Source organism: Anguilla anguilla, chromosome 4 (genome assembly GCF_013347855.1).
Source record: "Anguilla anguilla isolate fAngAng1 chromosome 4, fAngAng1.pri, whole genome shotgun sequence".
Taxonomy (NCBI): Eukaryota; Metazoa; Chordata; class Actinopteri; order Anguilliformes; family Anguillidae; genus Anguilla; species Anguilla anguilla.
This window is the reverse complement of record NC_049204.1, coordinates 60332748-60353917: the sequence shown is the minus strand read 5'-3', so window position 1 is coordinate 60353917 and position 21170 is coordinate 60332748. Positions and strand designations below refer to the sequence as shown.

General features: G+C 42.4%; 1 protein-coding gene and 1 long non-coding RNA gene across 2 annotated transcripts; one reads left to right on the top strand and one right to left on the bottom strand.

Moving 5' to 3' along the window:
- Positions 1-7199: 7199 nt before the first annotated feature.
- Positions 7200-19114, bottom strand: LOC118225512. Its single transcript, XR_004764842.1, has 2 exons — positions 19036-19114; positions 7200-7418 (listed from the first exon to the last, which is right to left on the bottom strand). It is a non-coding gene; the product is annotated as an uncharacterized LOC118225512 (long non-coding RNA).
- Positions 7404-10735, top strand: neurod6a (neuronal differentiation 6a). The gene is made up of 2 exons (XM_035413964.1): positions 7404-7559; positions 8052-10735. The coding sequence occupies exon 2, from the start codon at positions 8056-8058 to the stop codon at positions 9067-9069; it is 1014 nt and encodes a 337-aa protein (XP_035269855.1). The 5' UTR covers positions 7404-7559; positions 8052-8055; the 3' UTR covers positions 9070-10735.
- Positions 19115-21170: the final 2056 nt, after the last annotated feature.

Genomic DNA, 21170 nt, shown 5'->3' with positions numbered 1-21170 from the left:
AAGGCGATTATTTCTCCTGCTCAGCTCATTTCAAGAAGCTTCTGAAAGGGGGGAAAAAACTTTCTCTCAACATTTCCTTTTTATCTCTTTTTTTAGAAAAACAATGATTTTGTGAAATTTTCTGTACCCCTGCAATCCTCAGTTATAATGACAGATAAATGACATGCTGTGATGATTATTTGGACATTTAGGTCACAAGCACAATATTTTGGGAGCACAGATTGTACTTGACATCTTTGAACACCACTGAAACAGGCTGGTGACAGTGGCAACATTGACTGCACTGATTCTGTTGTACGGATGGTCATATGAGTCTCAGTGGTGATATTAAGACCCACAATAAATGTGAAGTTTCCAAGATTTTTTTTTATTTTTTAAACATTTTTTGAAAGAAGCATGCAAGGGATTTTTACTGCACCAAATGCGCTTAGCAGTCTTTCCCACACATTGACAACAGGGCAAACAACAAACGGCAAGCTGTCAACATTTTACAAAACAAACATCTAAAAATTATTTTTGAGGGCAGCAGTGTAGTAGAATGTTTTCAGACCTGGGCCTGTATCTCAGGTTGTAGGTTTGGTTCTCAGGTAGAGCATTGGATATTCCCCTAAGTAAAGTATCTCACCTGAATCACAACAGAACATATCCAGCTGCATAAATTGATTGTAAGGAAAATAATTTAAGTTGCTCTGGATAAGAAAGGCCAGTAAATATTAATTTTATCACTTTATGTATCTCAGTAATAATCTGTAGTGCACTGTTTTAAATATTTAAATACCCATTTTGCTTTTTTCATTTTTTTGAGAAAAATAGAGACCTCAACTCATTAACTTTGAAAGCTGCTCATTAGATTTGAAACCACAGTCGAAGTAACTGCCAAACCTCCCTTGCAGAGTCTTCCACTGGCTAAGCCCCCTCTGGTGGCTACAGGAAGCAGACCAACTGGAGGGAAGATTTCCTCATCTTGACTGGGCACTCACAAATGAGGGAGGAGCTTCTGTCCTGGCCAATCTACATCTTCCCACGGGTGAAGGAGGGAGGGAATGGAACACAAGTCTTAACTGCCATAACTGTCATAACTGCCAGAGTGACAGAAGGAGAAGCCCAGTTCCAGAGAAGGTTTTGGAGAAGAGAAATTCATTTCAGGATCTGAAATTGCCATTTACCAGCGCAATGGTGAAATAAACAGTGTCCAGAGGGAAAGTACTTCGGCACAGAGTTCAAATTAGCAACGCGCTGTTCAGTAAATCGTAACACCACGCAAGGTCACCGTTTATAATACTGTGCCTGAGGGACAACACCCAGATTAACATCTACGACAGGAAATAAAACATAAAAGCACATCCATCAACAAATATCTTCATGACACAGAAATGAACAACACCCAGATCTCTGTTTCCCATGTTCATGGACTGCTGTGGAACAACAGTGACCCCTTTTTGTGCAGGGGTCACACTGCACAACCCATAAAACACAACATGCCCGTCTATGGCACAATTTCAATATATTCTCATTTCTGTAACATACTATACTTGCTGGTGCTTGATTTTTCTGATTTCTAGAATACCTTTTGGTGTCTCAGTGCAAATTTGGTACTTTAGCACAGTGCTTTTCAAACTGTTGTGGGGGGACTCACTGTTGGGTCACTAGATGAACATTTTGGAAATTGCATAACTGTATTTTAACCCTTACCACAGACTTTCCCACCAGCCAAGCTAAACATGACATTGGCCTGTATGCATTGGCGTGTATAAAATTACGGTGACTTGTATTCAGCAATCACATGTTGCACATGCACGTGCATCTTCGTGTGAGATGCATTCGCATTCATGCATCGACTGGGTCCTACATGGGCTTAGAGCATTCTGGGATCCCTGCTGTTGCAGGCATGGTGTTCCTGCTTGTTACAACAGGCCAATGCAGGCTGCTGACTTTATGTAATCCACCGACTGCTTCAGTTCTGTTCCAAAGGGCCCAGTAGAAGGTTGTGACGTTGAGGCCTTAGAATTATCAGGTGAATTATCATCTGACGTTTCACATCACAAAATGGTCAATACCATCCGAATGCTCTATTGCGTCATAACAGACAAAAGGGCTGCAATACACGTTAAAACTAACAGAGGGACAAAGATACTGCTAAGGTTTGGGCTTTGACATCACTGAATCTCTGATCTCTCAAAACAAAACTCCCTGCAGATATAACCATATAAGCCTGAACTCTCAAACTGAGATTTAAAAGGAATGATAGTGTTTGTTTTTTTCTAATGTGAGCTTTGTTCATTTCTAATTTTTTTTTTTTTTTTTTTTTTTTTTTTTTTTTTTTTTGAGACAGGAGTTTATGTGGGGGAAGAGCAAGGTGTTCATGATTCTGATTTCCATTATGTTTTAAAAACATGTAAATAATTCATAGATGCATATTTCCATGCAATTAGCAAACCTCTTGCCCTAAACCTGGATACCTTAGTTCTCAACATTTACTATTGAATTTTATTAGTTTTTGAATGTTGTGGTATTTCTGCAAGGCAACTTTGGCTGTTTAGTGTATCCCCATTAAAACCCTGCAAATATCAGAGGAATGTGAGCTTATAGTCTTCCCCATTTCTATAATAGCATTATTATAAAAAATTAACAGAGTAGAGAAAAGAACAACATTGTATACAAATTTTTAATTATTTTGTTTTGTGAACATTAAGTTCTGTAGCACACAAACCCCCTTCCACTAGATGCAATCTCAGGAGCAAATAAATATGGGCTAATGCTGTTTATTACTATATATTAGCTGATATAATATTAGCTGTAGTGTACTCTTGACTTAAGAAGAAATCACAAGTCTGGATTGGCAGAGTTATCTCACCATTCAAATTTCTTCTTCTTCTTCTTCTTCTTCTTCTTCTGTCTAAGTTACTTTCAAGGAATGCATGGCTATACACAGTAATAAAAAAATCCCATAAACAGCAACGATATTGCCAATGAAAAGCCATTTAATGAAGGGGATAAAACTGTTTAGCTCCTGTTATTTAACCGTATAAATTCTGTAATCTTGTGGGATGACCGTTAAAAAAAAGTGACAAAGTGCTGTTATTTTATATGTGTCTTTTTTATAGTGTACATATAACTTATCTAGTGGGAAATTCAAGGAAAGGAAGAAAACAAAGAAAAGGTATCTAAAGAGGACCGAGGGAGCCATGCTGTAATCTTCAGTGTGTGTCAGAAGACGGGCAGTGTTTCTGCTGCTCTGACTGCAGTAGGAAGCTCATTCCACCCACACTGTTCTATAGTAACTTTAAAATGGCCAATTAGAACTGCGCGTATCGATCGGTTTGGGAAGTGGTTTGGGAGAGGGTTGTCGCGCAGCCAGCTATTGCAAATTAGTAGGCTGCTAGTTCAGCTGCAAAGATCGCGGCAGGTGACTGCTCTTTGCGTAGCTGCTGGATGCGGCGCGCAGGGCATCCAAGTGACCAACAGGGGTCAGTAGTGTGCGATGACGAGGCAGGGGGTGAGCAGTGTAGCCAATGAAATCCCTCCCTTCCTTCCATCCCTGTAACAGGTGAACGCTGGAGTACTAGGAGTTTCAAAACCCGGCCCTTCACGGCTGCCCCACGCACACGCGATTTGCCTGTAAAAGCTGCCCTGTTTATTTATTTAATGTAGTTGTATTTGTTTTTATTATTAATGTAGTTATTATTATTATTATTATTATTATTGTTGTTGTTGTTAATGATAATATTGATGTTGTTGTTGTTGTTGTTATTATTATTGTTATTATTACTCCTTTTGCAAGTCCTTTAATTTGACACCGCAACTGGAAGCCCGTCGTTACAAAACGGCGTCTTTAACGTGATAAGAAAACTCATTGAATGCGTCTGCAGACTTCATTTGCAGTTTTGCATCTCTCGCTGTTTAAAACTTGATAATGTGATAATTAAATCGCTGGCAGAGAGAGCTCGTCAGACGCGACAAAGACCCCGCTTCCTATTTTCTAAAGTGTATTTCTTCTGCAGCGATTTTGCCGACGGCTCCGGCAGTGGGGGGAGGGGTCTCAGCCATTGGTTGAGGTATTTTCCAAAACTGGGTGCCAGTTATTTTTAAGCTTCGGTTTTTAAATCATCCAATTTTCGTCTGAGGCAAAATGAGACATGACTCTCTCTCTCTCCTTCTTTCTCGCACAATGATTTATCACCCAAAAAGAGCAGAGAACTAATTAACGGAGTAATTAATTAATACAAATTTGCATATTTGCATTTGCAATTAGTGCAGTCAACTGATTAGAGTCTGAAATGGGACGTTTGACTCATCAGATGTTGGTGTGGGCAATGGACCGGAACGTTGGTCACCAGCTGAGACCTGCTGAGGGATTCTGTGTGTGTGAGTGTGTGTCCGTATGAGTGTGTGTGTGTGTGTGTGCTTGCATGTGTGGGAGTGTGTGTGTGAGTGTGTGTCTGTATGAATATGTGTGTGTGCACTTGCATGTGTGGGAGTGTGTGTGCAAGTGTGTGTCTGTATGAATGTGTGTGTGCATGCATGTGTGGGATTGTGTGTGCGTAGGTGTGCATGCATACATACGTGTGTGTGCGTGCCTGTTTAAGCGCTATTAATTATGAATACATTTATTTGATCGGGGACAAATACAATTTAATACTGACACTTTATGTGACACGGTTTTAAGTTACATTGCACAAGATAAGGCTTAATCCCAACCAGTATAGGCGTTTGGAAGTCACTTGTATAAAACAGAACTGACTCCATCCTATTTGCAAGCACTAACTGCAACCCTGATTTATTCGCCAAAACATTTCTTAACTGCTACAGTATGCAATGTTGGTGTTAGTGTACTCTGTTCTTTCTCAGTGTGAGCTTTGAGCACATTGCATGTGTATTTTGCGTTTCTAACAAGTCTAGCGTAGCGTAAAATTAAAAGCAAAAAAAACTCCTTCTTCCCCATCCTGGTCCCCAGTGGTGGACCGTTCCCAATCAGTCATGAACGCAGATTCACAGGCAGTTTTTTTCGGCAGATGTCTGAAAACACACATTTTCCAACTACACCTCCATTCATGTTTTTACTTTTAAATTTTTTTTAAAAAAACCCTTCTCCTTTTGTTTCACACGCACATGATTGCACACTGGCCTATCTGTAGCTAGAGTGGTGTTTCTTTTTGCCACGTTAAATCTTTTGTCTAAAAGCATCAATGCCAAATGTTTGAATTGTAAATTGAAAAATGGGCCGTTCGTTCTTAACGTTGCACTGCGGTGACATGCGACGGCCACTCGCCCTTCACGCTTGATGAGCACACACCCTGAAGGCAGTTTTAGTGACAACTCGTTCAAAAAAAAAAAGAAAGTGTTCCTCAAATTATCAAATTACGAAGGATTAACCGTGTTGTTGGTTCCGTACCTCCGATGCGGTCGAGTGAGACACGGACAGCTACCGCTGAGATCTTTGATTTCCGCAAGCTGCTGCGAAGCCGCGGTACCTCTCAAAGATAATGGATTGCGCACAAGCCGCGCAGCACTTTAAAATAGGGCACAGCTGTATGCACTTGATAAAACATGGATACTTGCCTTATGAATCGTTTATAAGACACGCACGGGGCAACACTGCGGCCCATCCTGTTAGTGTAAAGGACGGGCCCCATGGTGCCGGTGTGGAGCCTAAGCTGACTAGAGCTGAGGAGCCCCACAGGGAGGCACCTGATTGGCTGTAGCCTCTCTCCCAATGAGCAGCTGGTGGGATGTCCGTGCCTCATCTTGCACCAGCGCCCCCTCTGGTCAGACACATGCCCTGCAACCTGTACTAGGCACTAGCGAGCCAACTGCATGTTGCTGTTTTACTAAAGAGTAATGTTTTTAATGATTGGATTGCATTGTTTATGATTGAGTTAGATTGTGTACAGCTGGGTTATATTGAGTATAATTGGATTACATTGTGTCTAACTGGGTTAGATTGTGTATAATTGGGTTAGATTGTGTCTGACAGGATTACATTGTGTCTAATTGGGATAGGCTGTGCATAATTTGGTTAGATTGTGCCTGACTGGATTAAATTGTGTCTAATTGGATTAGATTGTGCATAATTTGGTTAGATTGTGCCTGACTGGATTAAATTGTGTCTAATTGGGTTAGATTGTGTATAATTGGGTTAGATTGTGTATAATTGGTTTAGATTATGTCTAATTGGGTTATATTGTGTCTGATTGGATTACATTGTGTATAATTGGGTTGAGTCTAACTGGGTTATATTGTGTCTGATTGGGTTAAATTGTGTCTAATTGGGTTAGATTGTGTGTCTGTATTCCAGGTGTATAAAGCAATTTGAGGACGTAGAGCCTCTTGAACAATACACCTGTGTCTCAGGCAACAAGTGGCTCCGTCCACACAACCCATGACACTGTGAGCTGAACTGGACTGAAAGTGGGCGTGGCTATCAGTGGCGCAGAACCCAACATCCAACTGCGTGTTAACAGCGCCTGCAGAGCACATTCAGATAATCCCAGCAGCACCTGACAGCATTACCATGACTACCATTGTCATGCTTGTATAACAACTGCAGAAACAGCAGTGCAACTGCAGAAACTGAAGCAGATGTTATCTTGGTCAGTGCATGGATTGGAGTCCACCTGGGAAACTGTTGCTGCTGACAGATGTGTTTTGTCTGGCCAGTAGGAGGCGCTCATGCCCCTGGACCAGGCTGAGACCCAGTATGTGCATCTCTGCGAGGACCAGTCAGTGTATTGGCCTTGTATGCGGTCCTGGGGTAACACCGTAATCGGGTTACCCCCTGGACATATTGATAGGTTCACTAGCCGGAAGTGCAGTAATGCTCCGGGATAACTTGTTCGAGTCAGTGTCCAGATGGGCCCTAGTGTTATTTCATATAAATAAGAGAGGGGTCATAGTCTGGGATATTTAGATAGTTTCACTAACCTGATGGAGTATTCTTAGTTAGGGCTCCCTGGGATAGATTAGATTCGGTACCCGGACAAACATAATTTTCCAGGTTAAATTTGCTTATTTGTGGCGTGAAAACATTGTTTGCAAGATTCCCAGATGAGTAGCACCTTTACCTGCCAGGATAGAAAGTCTTAGTGTCAGAGAACAATTAGATGAATGCCTGGCAGCAGTAGATAGTCTTGCTCTCCTGGGGTACAAGTCTTGCCACCCACTATTTCAGACCACCCCAGTCAATACACATATACGCAAACCCATATTCACACAAACATCCAAATTACAGATTTATTGAGTCAGATAAACTGTAAACGGTAAATGAGAGCTCCAGGGTGGTTCCCCATAATGCGGATGCCAGATGATCGCTGTGGAATGGATGTCCCTCGAGACGCAACCACGTGACTGAGCTCAGCCACGTGACAGTCGGCAGCAGATGGCATGGGTACCAGCACTGGCAGTTGGCATCAGTGTCATTTCTCAAAGAGAGAAAGAAAGCGACAGAGAAAAGGAAGAAGATTAGAGAAGCACACTGACATTTCCGCGGCGAAGGAGAAGGTGCTGGCGCTGGAATTAAAAGGACGAGGAAAATGAACACTGAATGCTGACACACAATCCAAGTAAGAAAAAAAAACGTGAATCAGAGAATTACTTAGTGCACCTTTATGATCCGTTATGACTTTGAATAAATGTTGCCGTGCGCGTTTAAACAATTGCTTTTCCTGACGTCCGTAACACTGATGTGCTCATTTTGAGAAAAGTAATTCTGTAAACCTGTGACTGTTTCATGTCGTGGTCACGTCGTACCTGTCGTTAGGCGGTAGTCGCTTTCAAAAATTCCTTTAGAAAGTATCACACCCACAACCGTTAACAACTTATATTAAAACAACATGAATGCCATTGTTCTTGTTTTGACTCCGGAACACCTATTTCCCTTTGATTGATGTAAAAACTCGTGGTTAACATGTTGGTTGTGGGACGTCTGGCTGCAACGTAGGCGACTAAACGGTGATGAACGAGGCTGTCTTATTGGTAAACACGTAGATGGATCGGCCACGCGTGTAAGAATGATATAGCTACTGACAGTGCATTATTGCTTTTTATGCCAAAAGGACAATGCTGACCTTGCCCCTCGAAGACTCCGCGATGATGCCGGAGACACAGTTCAGTGCCGATTTCCCACAAGACTGCGTTGACGAGGTGAAGGTTCGAAAACAAGACCCCTTCCTTAAAATTGAAACAGTGTCCGGCGCGGTGAACAAAAACAACCCGGGGGAAGAGTCGGAGAGGGATGAGGACGAGCCGGAGGATGGTCAAGACGACAGCGGGTACCCCAGGAGGAGGGGACCGCGGAGGAAGAAGATGACGAAGGCTCGGTTTGACAGGGTTAAACTGCGGCGTCTCGAGGCCAACGCCAGGGAGCGCAGCAGAATGCACGGTCTCAACAGCGCGCTCGACAGCCTGCGCAAGGTGGTGCCGTGTTACTCCAAAACGCAAAAGTTATCCAAAATTGAGACTCTGCGACTGGCGAAGAACTACATATGGGCCCTGTCTGAAATCCTCAGCACCGGCAAGAGACCCGATCTGTTGACCTTCGTGCAGACGCTGTGCAAAGGACTGTCGCAACCCACCACCAATTTAGTGGCGGGGTGTCTGCAGCTGAACGCCAGAAATTTCATCACAGATCACAGCGGGGACGCGCCTTTCACTGGCAGGGCTCCATACGACGCGGTGTACCCACCGTACCACAGCCCGGAGATGGGAACACCCGCGGGGCACGGCGGCGGGACCGCGGACAGCGCCAAGCCATTCAAACCGCTCAGCTACTCTGGGGTTTATGAGTCTTTCTACGAGAGCGCTTCTCCAGAGTGCGCCAGCCCCCAGTTCGAGGGTCCCCTCAGTCCTCCAATTAACTTTAATGGGATATTTTCCCTCAAACACGAGGAACCATCCGAGTATGGTAAGGCGTGTCACTATGGCATGCGGTACTGTGCCGTGCCAGCGCGCGGTTCCCTCGGCCACAATTCGATGTTCAGGAGTTCCTCCGAAATCCATTTCCCATATGACATTCATTTGCGCGGCCAGTCATACACGGTGCAGGACGAATTTAACACCGCTTTCCACAATTAATGAGCTAAATTAAGCAATTTCTACTCAATCAAATAATTACTGAAAATAGACAAGACACAGTCGTGTATTATTTGGATACTTGCGGTATTTTATGTGAAAAAATTGCATAGCTAGACAACATATTTATATTTAGCAGGCCTGCATTGACTAATCGCAAATGTTTTAAGGGAACAATTCATGGGAAATAAATTCGGTGTGTTTAGCTACAAAGTGCTAAGCTTAGTCAAGTCTACGTTGTGTATTGGGTGCCACCGCTTGAGTTAAGTTCAGAATATGGAGTATATGCAGAATGGTGCGTTCTTTTTCCGTTATTTTTTACTGTTAGTTACTTTCATCCGTTTACAACAATGAATTGGTATATAAGACATCATTTAGTGTTAATTTCCAGATTTAAATGAGTAATTTCAAACCGTATCTCCGTAAAGCAATAAAGACAGAGCGAACTATGCAATAAAGCTATCTCTCTTGTCTAATAAAGTCTCAGCAATTCACACTTAATTAAATACACCAAGCGGCATAAGTCTAAATTTAAATTAAACCTATCACCAAACTTGTTCACCAGGATCCCGACAGTTATTCCACAAATCGGTATAACTTTTGAAAACAAAACTTATTTTTTCTGGGAGACAGAGTGGCCATTTTTATCACACACAAATTGTATTTGCCCGTCAAATAATATTTATAACTTTATAATGTCCATTTACCTAACACGTCTAGTCTATCAAGGTTAGATGATATTGTATTCTTTACACACAAAAATGCATGATTTATGAATACCGAAATACTTAGGTCCATAAGTAGGCTACAGAACCCATTCATTCGTGGAGCACGAATAAAATTCACGTTTTGGAATACATTTTTTTTTTTTTTTTTTACACCAAAAGAAACATCAGCATCAGTTGGTGTGTTCTGGATTCAGCGTTGTTTGGGAGTGCGAAAGGATATAACTGCCCAATCAAAGACAGGCCTGCTATGCCGCGTGAAGGCGTGCAGTGCAAGAGCATCCAACGTCTGCAAATGCGATGACGTCATTATGTCGAACGTTCTATTGACATGTGAAGGACTTTTCAGGAATGTGTGGATAAGACCGATTTTTATTTATTTATTTATTTATTTATTTAGTTTGACGTGTTTAAATCGAGGGTTGTTGTTTACATGTAAATATTATTCCTTAACTAAATGAGCTTTGATGAAATGTGGCTGTGCAACTTTAGTGTGTGTTTACCAGATGTCATATGGATTTTATTTTCTTCACTTGCTAAAGTAGGTTACTGGTTGTTTGGTATATTTTTTCCTTGAAGTTTTGTGCGTAGTCAGCTTTTATGGGCCTAAAAATGTACATTTGACATATTAAGCCTGAGGAAAATTCTCCATGAGAACAAGGCTGTAGTTAAGTGTCTTATAATTTCATATGGTGGAAAATTTCTGGCCTTAATTTAAATGAAATATTTGGCACGTATCAGTTATGCAATGGGCATGATGTTATCGGTCGTGGTTTTGTACAAGATATTTAGTTTTTTCTTGTTGATCTTCGGCCGAATTTATTTGTTTATGGTTATTTACTTATTTTTCCTGAGGGAGGTAGTACGTTTCGCACTGCATTGCACATTTCTATTTGACTACATTGTTTCGAACAGAAAATTAACAAATAAAATACATCTAAATATCTTCTCTTTTTAGCTTCATTCAAGAATATGTACATGTTTAAGAATGGCTTAAATTGAATAATCAGATAATATTTTTTTGCTTTCGTGTTGATTTTTTAAGGCTGACCGTCCCTTCGGCTTCATTGAAATTTCTCCAGTGTATTTTCATATCGACATTGTGTGACGTCTAACATCAAAGATAGCATATAATTGGTAAATGCATTAGGTAACCGTGGAATATTTTAATTATTTAAAATGTAAATTCATTTCTCCCCCATACATGCAACAAATATTTTCAAAAATAATATATAGACTGCCAAAATAGGGACGTGCACCCTACGACAATGGTTGGTCGGAACCCATGGGTGACGAGATAAATATGAAAAAAAGGCAATCAAAGAACAAACACACCGTATGCGAGTGTGGCCTGTCGTAATGTAATAACCACATATGCGTTTTGGAAACTATACCCTAGGACACCTTCATATCTCTATTCCGTGCCCTACATTGGTCCAATATTATTTTATATGAATCGTGAGCCTGAATATTAATTGGTAAATGCATTTGACCACTGGTGTTGTGATGTAGTTGACGCTTTTCTTGGACAAAATTTAAATCGTGAACCTGATTATATCTTAGGACTGGTAACTGGTAGCAATGGGAGCTACTAATAGTCTACCAAGGCAAGCTACCGTCAATCAGTCAATACACGTAGCCAACGATTGGGAGAGAATGTGACATGTGAAAGTTGATTCCAATTCAGTCTAGCCACAAGCATGTGCTTTCTATTTTTGTCTTCGTTGTACCCGTATCATTGAGCCTTTAAGAGTCGCTGAAATGAACGAAAAATATGCGGACATAGTATAAGAGCTAAATATTTGCAGCGTTAAGTGTTTTATGGCGAAGGCAAAGTTTTTAAAAAAGCAAACAGACTACACGAAAAGGCATTGCCAGAACGCATATTAAATTGCTTGTCATAATGTACGGCGGGCAGAAAGCGAGGGACCTCGATTGGCTCGCGCCAGTCCTTTCAAGACGATGTGTGCGTCTGCGTTCAATGTCAACGCGTGCTATTGGCTGCGCTGTAATAAGCGCAGCGCAGCCAATAAGGCACATTTCTTGAGGGCACTGGGGGCCGTGACCCTGGGGATGAGTACAGTAAGCCGAGTTGGGGAACCGCTACAAAACACTTGGTGGGAAAAAACTAAATAAAAAGTGCGCTAATGGCGATGCAAATTTCTGCTGGAAGGACTGGTTTGGATTCCAATTATTGGCTGGTTGAACCATGAGTATTCAGGTGAATACCAGTACATATTGAAATTTGTAAACATGAGTTGTTGTATTACTGTACACACGTGCGCACACACAGATAAAGACATGCATTGATGGGCAAAGGCAAACACACATAACAATACAGTAGATACACAGACAAACAAATATGCACATTTGCACATGTACACACAAATATATGCATATATGCACATGTACGCACAGAAAGAGACATATGAACACACGCAGCATTGACATTTACTGTGCGCAGATGCACTCTTTTGAATAACAAGACATTTTTTAAGGTGTTTTCAAGTTCAGGCACTCATTTTCAAAATGCATTGCAGCGTTTATCTTTTTCACATGTAAAAACACATGAAAAAACAAATGTCTGTGAGGGCATGGAGCTTTGAGCTTAACCGGCAGGGTATGCCTGCGGTAGATGTCCCCCATGTAGACAACTCCATTGCTTGATAAGGAAGAAGGGCTGAACATATTATGTGTGTGCATGTGCATACCGAAGAGGCGGAGAGCGAAAGCCTGACGCACACGCATTCACACGCGTGTGTTTACACGCCTGACACAGAAACTGGAGCGCGCGCTTGCACTCTCACACGTGCACACCTGACTCCATTAAATCTGACAATGTGCCTGTGCTATTCAAACGCACACGCGTGTGTGTCTACACATCTGACGTGGAAACTGGAGCGCGCGCTTGCACTCTCACACATGCACACCTGACTCTATTAAATCTGACAGACAGTGTGCTCGTGCTATTCAAACGCACACGCGTGTGTCTACACATCTGACGTGGAAACTGGAGCGTGCGCTTGCACTCTCACATTTGCACACCTGACTCTATTAAATCTGACAGACAGTGTGCTCGTGCTATTCCACCAGGCTTTCAACACCTTGACTTTAACTGTTAAGCTCTATTTGCATTCGCCGGCACACTGGGATATTTATAGACCGTCTCTCTGCTGTAGAACAAAACGTATACATCAAGAAATGCACAGATTGTGTGTGTGTGTGTGTGTGTGTGTGTGTGTGGGCATGCATGTGTGCACACTCCTAGGCATACATACGCAATACATTTAAAAAAATACATATAAATTAATATTAACCACATTCATACGTTGGTCATAAGTGCATTTTCATAGTGTTTATTCAGTATTAATAAAATGTAATAAATGTTTCATTAAAGAGGAGCTGGGGGAGGCCAGAGCCTACAGTCAGACAGTATGCATTGTTGTCCATGTGTTGTAAACTCGGGAAGAGTTTCTGGAAACCTTGATCTCCTGCGTAAAATCATTACATACACACCAAGTGTGTACATAAAATTTTTTAAAATTAAGAACAATTTTTTAGAAAGAAGCACAGTGCTGTTGTTAATACTGTATAAAACATTGATAACAAAATCTTTAGGAAGTTTATCATTATCAGAAACATAAAAAAGGCTTGCAAATTACCATTTTTTGAGAGGTATAATGCAGAACATTGTTATTACCATGTATAGATCTTGAAGTGCTATAATAATAATAATAATAAGGATCAAATCTGTCTAAAATTATGTTGTCTCTGTCCAGGCAATGGACAGTCTTTGGACCCCATAGTCTAGATTGATGGATTACTGACCAATCAGCACCTGAATGATCACTCCCCTGCTATTGCCATGGCAGCGTTAGATAGACCCCCGCCCCCCTTGCCTGCTCTTACAGTGCCATCCTATTTCATAAACATGGCTTCTGTGTCGATCAAGCTTATTTTTTATCTTTTTATTTAACTGTGTGCCTGTATGCTAGTTTGCTTCATTGCTGTTTTATTTCACTTCACTTTATTTACTTATATAATAAATTCATAAGTAACTTTTTTTTAAACCATCATCACACAAATAGCACATTTTGCCCTGGCAAAAAAAGAATAATTTTCTGAGTTTCAACTATTTTTTTCACACGCTCACCTTTGGTTAAAAAAAAATTAGAAAGGCTCTGTCACTGTCTTTTAATTAATTTACCACATTTTATTAAGAGGGAGCCGGGAAGAGGGACTGTTAAAGAGCTTGTAATTAGGACTCTGGGAAAGGTGTGAAACGGCATATGGTACTGAGTTTGCCGGTGGGAAGTGGGGGGCACGGCGGCTTAGAACGCGCACGCGTTTCTGGTGCCGCGGCTTAATGAGGAAACGTCGTCACCCGTGCGGTCCGTCCTGTGCTCTCCACTCCCACGTGCAACGCGAAGACAAACGCACGTTTTAGAATAGAGCAGACGCCGAGGTGGTACCGGTTTCGAGCTCCAGATAGGGGAGGATCGCCGCTGTGTGGCCGCTGTTTGTCGCCGAATAATTGTGTCACCTCGGATAATAGCGGCTGCTAAACAAATAGTGCTCTATCCTAATAACAGCGCTCCCCGCGCCTTATTCTTCTGCCAGCGATACCGAACGTACCGGGCCGCCAGGGCTAATGACCACCTGAGGACCCCCGAGCAATCCCCAGGAATGAATAGGCGGTTAATAAGAATGTTCCAGTAATTAAAAGTGAAAAACGCTGCGCAATTGCAAACGCTGATGGATCGCGACTCGCACCTCCGCAAAGGAGAAGAGCCAATCTCTCTCTCTCTCTCTGCCCCTCTCTCTCTCTCTCTCTCTCTCTCGTCATCCTTACCAAAATCTCGGCTAGTCCCGGGTCGCAGATGGCCAGGGATAGGAAATGTTCCCCATTAAATTTCTAATAATCATTTTTCTGGCAGCGGGGATTTCGCAGTTTAATTAGAAGGTTTAAGGAGCTAAGCCCGTTTGAAAGGCTCCTCTAGGGAGAGGTGGGTGCAGGTGATCCACGCCAGCCCGCACCGGGAGAGAGGAACTCGTTTGCATATTAGATTGGTGTCAGTCTGGCACCCGTCCCGGCCATCAGAAACTCCCTCTTTCCTGGCTCGGCATCCCAGCGTTCTGGGGGGGGGGGGGGGCGGGCGGGGGGGGGGGAGTTGGGGTGCAGACAAGGTGGAAGATTTTCTCCTTAAAAACTCAGAGGCTCTCAAGTATTGCTTGCTAATTTTATCCTTATATCAACAGCTGAATTAAAGCTTTGTGTGTGTACGTGTGTGCGCATGTGTGTTTGAATGTGTGTGTGTGTTTGTGACTGTGTGCATGTGTGCCTGTGAGTGCGTGTGTGCGTATGTATGCATGCATGCACGTGTGTGTGTGTGTGTGTGTCTGTGTGGTTGTTCCTTTTTCACCCAGCTCTGGAACAATCAGTCCTCCTCAGCTGTACATTTACAGACACCATCCAGAGACACTTACAAAAATGCACATGGTTCAGGCAACAAAGAGCTGGTGCCAAGTCAATAGGGTCCCCACCACTAGCAGCCGCTAACACCAAGTAACTCACAGAGAAGCAATAGAACCTACAACATTAAACTAAAAACCACAGTGGGTGGGAGTGGGAGACTGTGAATATAGTGCTTCTTATAGCAAATACCTAACAGCGGTGCTGCCCAACCCTGTTCCTGGAGATCTACCGTCCTGTAGGTTTTCATTCCAAGCCTAACAAAGCACACCTCATTCCACAGCTAAAACAGGGCTTCCCAACACTGTTCCTGGAGATCTACCATCCTCTAGGTTTTCACTCCAACCCTAATTTTGTACACCTGACTCTACTAATTAGCAGCTCAATGAGATCTCTAGCTGCAGAATGAGGTGTGCTTTGTCAGGGTTGGAGTAAAACCCTACAAGATAGTAGAGCTCCAGGAACAGGGCTGGGCAGCCCTGGGATTAGAGGATATAGCTTTTCGATGATTTCATTTTCTAATTTCATTAAACCAGCAGAAAAAAAGCTCTATTGCAGCTGACATCTCTTTCTCGAGCGGGATCTGGCTAAGCCATGACAAAGCGAACATTACATTACATTACAGGCATTTGGCAGATGCTCTTATCCAGAGCGATGTACAACAAAGTGTATAACCAAAACCAGGAACAGGTGTGTTGAAAACCCTAGAGGGAAGTACAGTTCCAAGTGCAGGGAACGACCACGTAGTTTAACATGGACCCTGTAGGTTAATCTGATTAACACAAAAAAAACTGCAACAAATCAGTCTATGCAAATAAAACAAGCAATATTTGAGTAGGCACAAGTGCAATAACTAAGTCAACTAAGATAAACAGCTTACCTAGCTACAACCCTAAGATTGTAGGTGGTCAGGGTCTCAGCTGTTCTGACTTCCATGGGAAGGTCATTCCACCATCGTGGAGCCAAAGCAGACAGGAGACGTGATCGGGAAGTGCGCAAGTGCGAAGAGGGGGAGGTGCCAGGCGTACTGAGGTAGTGGAACGGAGGACAAACCCCAAATACATCAGAGCGCACAAGACAACTTTAAAAATGAGACTGTGGTAAAACAGATTTGGGATGAGAGTGTTTACTGACTGAGCCACTCTACAGGACCCAGCCTGCATTTGTGGTGAGAGTTTTTATGGAATGAGCCTCTCTATAGAGGCACTCACGGTGAGAGTCTTTGCTTTGTAGAAACTGAACAAAAATAAAATACATTTTTACCGCCCCTGTGATAAATGATTACGTTCGCCTACTGACTAAATAATCTGCACACAAAAAGCGACTATCTCCTGACAAAATGACTGCATTCCAAATTTGGATTTGGAGGACAAACTTTTAGAGAAAGTTGTTTACAATAAATTAAAGCAGACGACAGACATTTGTGAAATTTATGACTAATTGAGATTCCTCAGAGTGCCAATTAAACCTAATGGGCCACGGAAAATTCTGTGAAATATGTTTACTGAGGAAAAGAAACATTTGTGGCAGTAAGTCTGGCAATTTCCCCAGTTGCAAAAAAAAAATTGGAATTTATTTTACGATCAAAATATTAATTTCCTCCCCATTAAAAGATTTATACGCGAGTCTGTGTGCTTGTATTTGTGTGTATACGTGTGTGTGTGTGTATGTGTGTGTGTGTGTGTGTGTGCAGGGGTAAGACTGTGTGTATGTGTGTGTGTTTGTTGGAGGGCATAGTGAGAAGTATCAGCTGGTCTTGCTGCGTATTATAAAGTAAAGACCCTGGGCTTAACTTTAACTTCATCCACAGACATCATAACTCCTGGAATTACACAGCGTGTTGTATATTTCTCTTTCTCTCTCTCTCTCTTCTGTGTGTGTGTGTGTGTGTGTGTGTGTGGGTGGGTGGGTGGTGGTGGTAGCAGCTATGGTGGGAACGATGTAACACTGAATTTTAATTCCCAATCTGTGTGAACATTGCATTCCAAGCATGGTCCAGAAGACACACACACACACACACACACACAATCTGGCTTTTCTTGTCGCTATCACTGTATATAAATTCTGTCCAACTCTAAAACCTTTTTATTTATTTATTTATTTATTTTTTGTGAAAAATTACAATTCCTCACAGTCTTTTGTTGACACAGAACAAATGCAATTTTAAGTCTAGCGATCAAGCACAGCAAGAGTGTGAAATTTAAACCCAGGAAGTGTGACTGCTTGGATGCACCAAGTACCCACACAGCAAGGGTGCTGCAGCAGAACCCCTGCCCTGAAACCACCACCTGCCCCCTACCTCCCCCAAAAAGGCTCTCAGCCTTCACCATAGTGACCTGTATGAGAACCCCAACCCCAGAGCCTGAATCACCAAATGTAATGCCCCTGCGTGTAGCCTACAAAAAGAAAGCAATCAGGGAGTCAATTAATTCAGTCAATAACCTAATCTCTATTCCCAGTCTCTATTCCCAGCCATACAATTCCTTTCAATGAGATTACACAAATACATCATAGCTGCTTCGCCTTCCGTGGGGACTAAAAGACAGCTAAACCCCCACCTTTGCCTCCAAATAAATTCCAGTGGACTACACACTGACTGTGTGTGTGTGTATGTGTGTGTATGTGTGTGTGTGTGTGTGTGTGTGGAGCGGGACGTTGTGCAGGCAGTTGTTTTAGGAGCAAAGGAAAGCAGAAGAGAGGATTGTGGGAGGAGAAGGGGGGGGGGGTCTTGATCCTGATCCAAATAAGTGTCATCGCCTACTGGAGGCGGTAACCCCTCCTCCCACTCCCCGTCCCAGCGCGGCCGTCAGCACTACTTGGGGACACGCGGCACAAAAACAGGGGAGGCGCGCCGAAGTGTGTCCGCTCCGGAGAGCCATCAGTCAGCAAACTGTCGCGTGCCAGCCTGAGCTCGAGTTCCCACGTGCGCCCGAGCTAAAAGCAGCAAGTAAGCTCGCCCCTTCCTTCACACCTACTCATTTGAATTTACTATTTAATTTAAAACGTCTGTGCCGTAAATAAAAGCGCATGTTGGTGGGTTTGCGATTAACGTCATAGAAGCCGTACGTGCTGCCTGCTGCGGTAATTAACTCGGACAATTCTATGCTCTTTAGATAACCGGAGACGGCAGTCTGTAACGCGCAGCGCAAATAAAATCAGCGGAGAGTCCTTCGGGATATGAGATTCATTTGCTATTTTAACGTAATAAATAATTTAAAAAATCGGTTGCATTAAAGTGTGCGTTTTTTAAACGATAAAAAGAGTGGTACAGGAAAGAGGCGTAAACATGCAGGCAGGTGTTGATAATGCAAATGAAGGAGATAACAGATGGTTAGCGTCTTCGTCACTCACTGCGCGGATAATGGATAGAGGTAATCAAATCCCTCTGTGAATTTGAGACTTTCTTTGGAACTTCCCCACCAGTTCCCTCCATCAACGTGGCCAAAGCGTGTGCGTGCGTGTGTGCGCGCGCGCGCTTGCGGGGGTTTTAGAAAACGTCTGAAAAGTTCTGTGCTTGGGTTTCCCGAATTACCCTCGGGACGCGCAACCTTCAAATAACTTTATTTTTTGACAACTCAGCAGGACAACTTCATCCCTCCTCTTTTCTTTTCTCACCCACACACACAGGTGCGATCTACTTTGTCGGCTGAAAAAATGTCAATGGCTTGCATAAGTATTGAACATCTGAAGGCTTCACAGTACACGGCCTCGTGCGTTAAATTTCTATGTACATGGCCTTCGTTTTCAACGACACATTTCAAAACTTTTTACCTCCTCCTCGCGTCTCCTTGCCGCAAATTTTCTCTGTACATCCAGTGCAGTTGTCAGCTAAACTGCGTATACAAAAGCAATGCAGTGGACCCTCGTCAGGAATGAAGGCTCGTTCCTCCAACTAAAAATCTATTGCACGAAAGCTACCGCACAATTATGCGCCGTCCAATAGGATCCAACTTCAGATATCGGGGGAGTGTCACAAACACTGAAACCCAGCGGTTTGATTGGATGTTCCCTCCCGCATCCCCATGGTACATATAGAAAAGGGCTGTAACATGCGCAAAGAATTCAGTGTCAATTCTTTTCTTTTTTCTCTCTCCTAAAATTCAGGCAAATGGAACCACCTTATGTCAACCAAATTCTTACATCTTATGACTTTTATTTTATTTTATTTTAAAGCCTGATTTCCCCGCCCACAGTTAAAATGAAACAGTGTTTGAAGATCAGAAATGCTTGGGCAAACAGTCATATTTCTCATTGGCTGCTCAGTAAGGCAGCCAATCCGAAGAACGCCATATCTGACCACTGAGGTGAAAGTGATAAGGGAAACCAAGACCTGCAGTCTGTTTCTTCAGGAAGTGGGTGGACAGCCAACTGATAAAATCCTCATGGGAATTATCCATGCTCATAATAAATAAAAGTGAATTTAATGACAAAGCCCAGGAATAAAATAGGATTTAACCCCAGGAATCATGACTGGCTGGCCATTCCAAGTACGTGCAATGCTGTCAGTCCATATGGGGAATCCCGATAATAGGACACCACACTGTTCCCGCCTAAATTTAAATCACACACACAACGAAGTCACAAATAACTGAAATATTGTGCTAAATGCATAATGTTCATTTGAGCATATTGCATATATTTATATATTTAGTTATTCATATTGCTTCACATTGCCAATGAGTGAAAATAGAAGCTCCATTAACACTGATATTTAATAAATTTGCACCAGGACACAGATTTAAACAGAAAAACAACCACATGAGACATTTCTCAAGTGTTTTTTTTTTTTTTTTCTGGTGTGGTTGGGAAGAACATGGACATTTTAATCTGGGATTCACGTTAAGATGTGATAATTATACTTAACACTGTGTCAACAGCAAAAAAAAAAAAAACATAAATACATTTTTTTAAGTATGAATAAAAATGCCCACTATATGACAATGATGAAGGTGTAAATAAATGTGCGTGTCTGTTTTTAACAGATAATCTTGTGGTTCGCAACACGATATTTCGCATCGAGGTGGAAACAGCATGTGTGAGGTGGAAACGCCATTCTCAGGCATAAAATCAGGCAGGAAATAAAACAAACACAGTGCAATTTTAAACCACAAACACACTCCACTTCCCCCTCTTCCTCCGTCATCAAACTTTTAAGGTTGAATTCGTTTTTTTTTTTTTTTTTCCACATAAGCACACCCTTATAATAAAATCTAAAATACCTTTCATTTCAGACATTGTTAAAGATGACAACAATAACGTTTGCCGAGCTCATTTGTGTCGTTGGCATTCTGGTGCAAAATGGCCGCCATGCACCTCTCTGGGGTGCTGGTCGTGTCTGAGGTTTCCTGTTTCATTCTACAGCAGTTTCAGATCATGAGAACCTTTCTAACTTATATATACATTGGATTTATGAGCTAAGTTATAAAGTTTCTCCTGATCTGAAACTGCCATACAAGGAAGCGGGAAACCTTTGACCTTTGAACCCCTGACCCCTTATCATGACCCTAACAGCTTGTTACCATGTTAAATCATTAAATACATTAACAGCATACAGTCCATCCATTGCATATCATTTTGCAGAACATTGACACAGTTAATATCATCACAATAATAATAATAATAATAATAATACACACCTGCACGCAAACACACGCAAACACACACACACGCAAATGCACACACACACACACACACATATGCACACACACACACACACATACACACATGCACATACACGCACACACACACACGCAAACGCACACACACACACACACACACATATGCACGCACACACACACATGCACATACACACACAGGGATGGCTTGCCGATTCTGATTAGAGGAAGGCGTATAAACGCACAGACACGCATAATGGATGTGTGTGCTGGTGCACGCTTGCACACCCG

Coding starts and splice junctions, on each gene's coding strand:
- neurod6a (XM_035413964.1), top strand. CDS start 8,056: ATGCTGACCTTGCCCCTCGAAGACTCCGCGATGATGCCGGAGACACAG.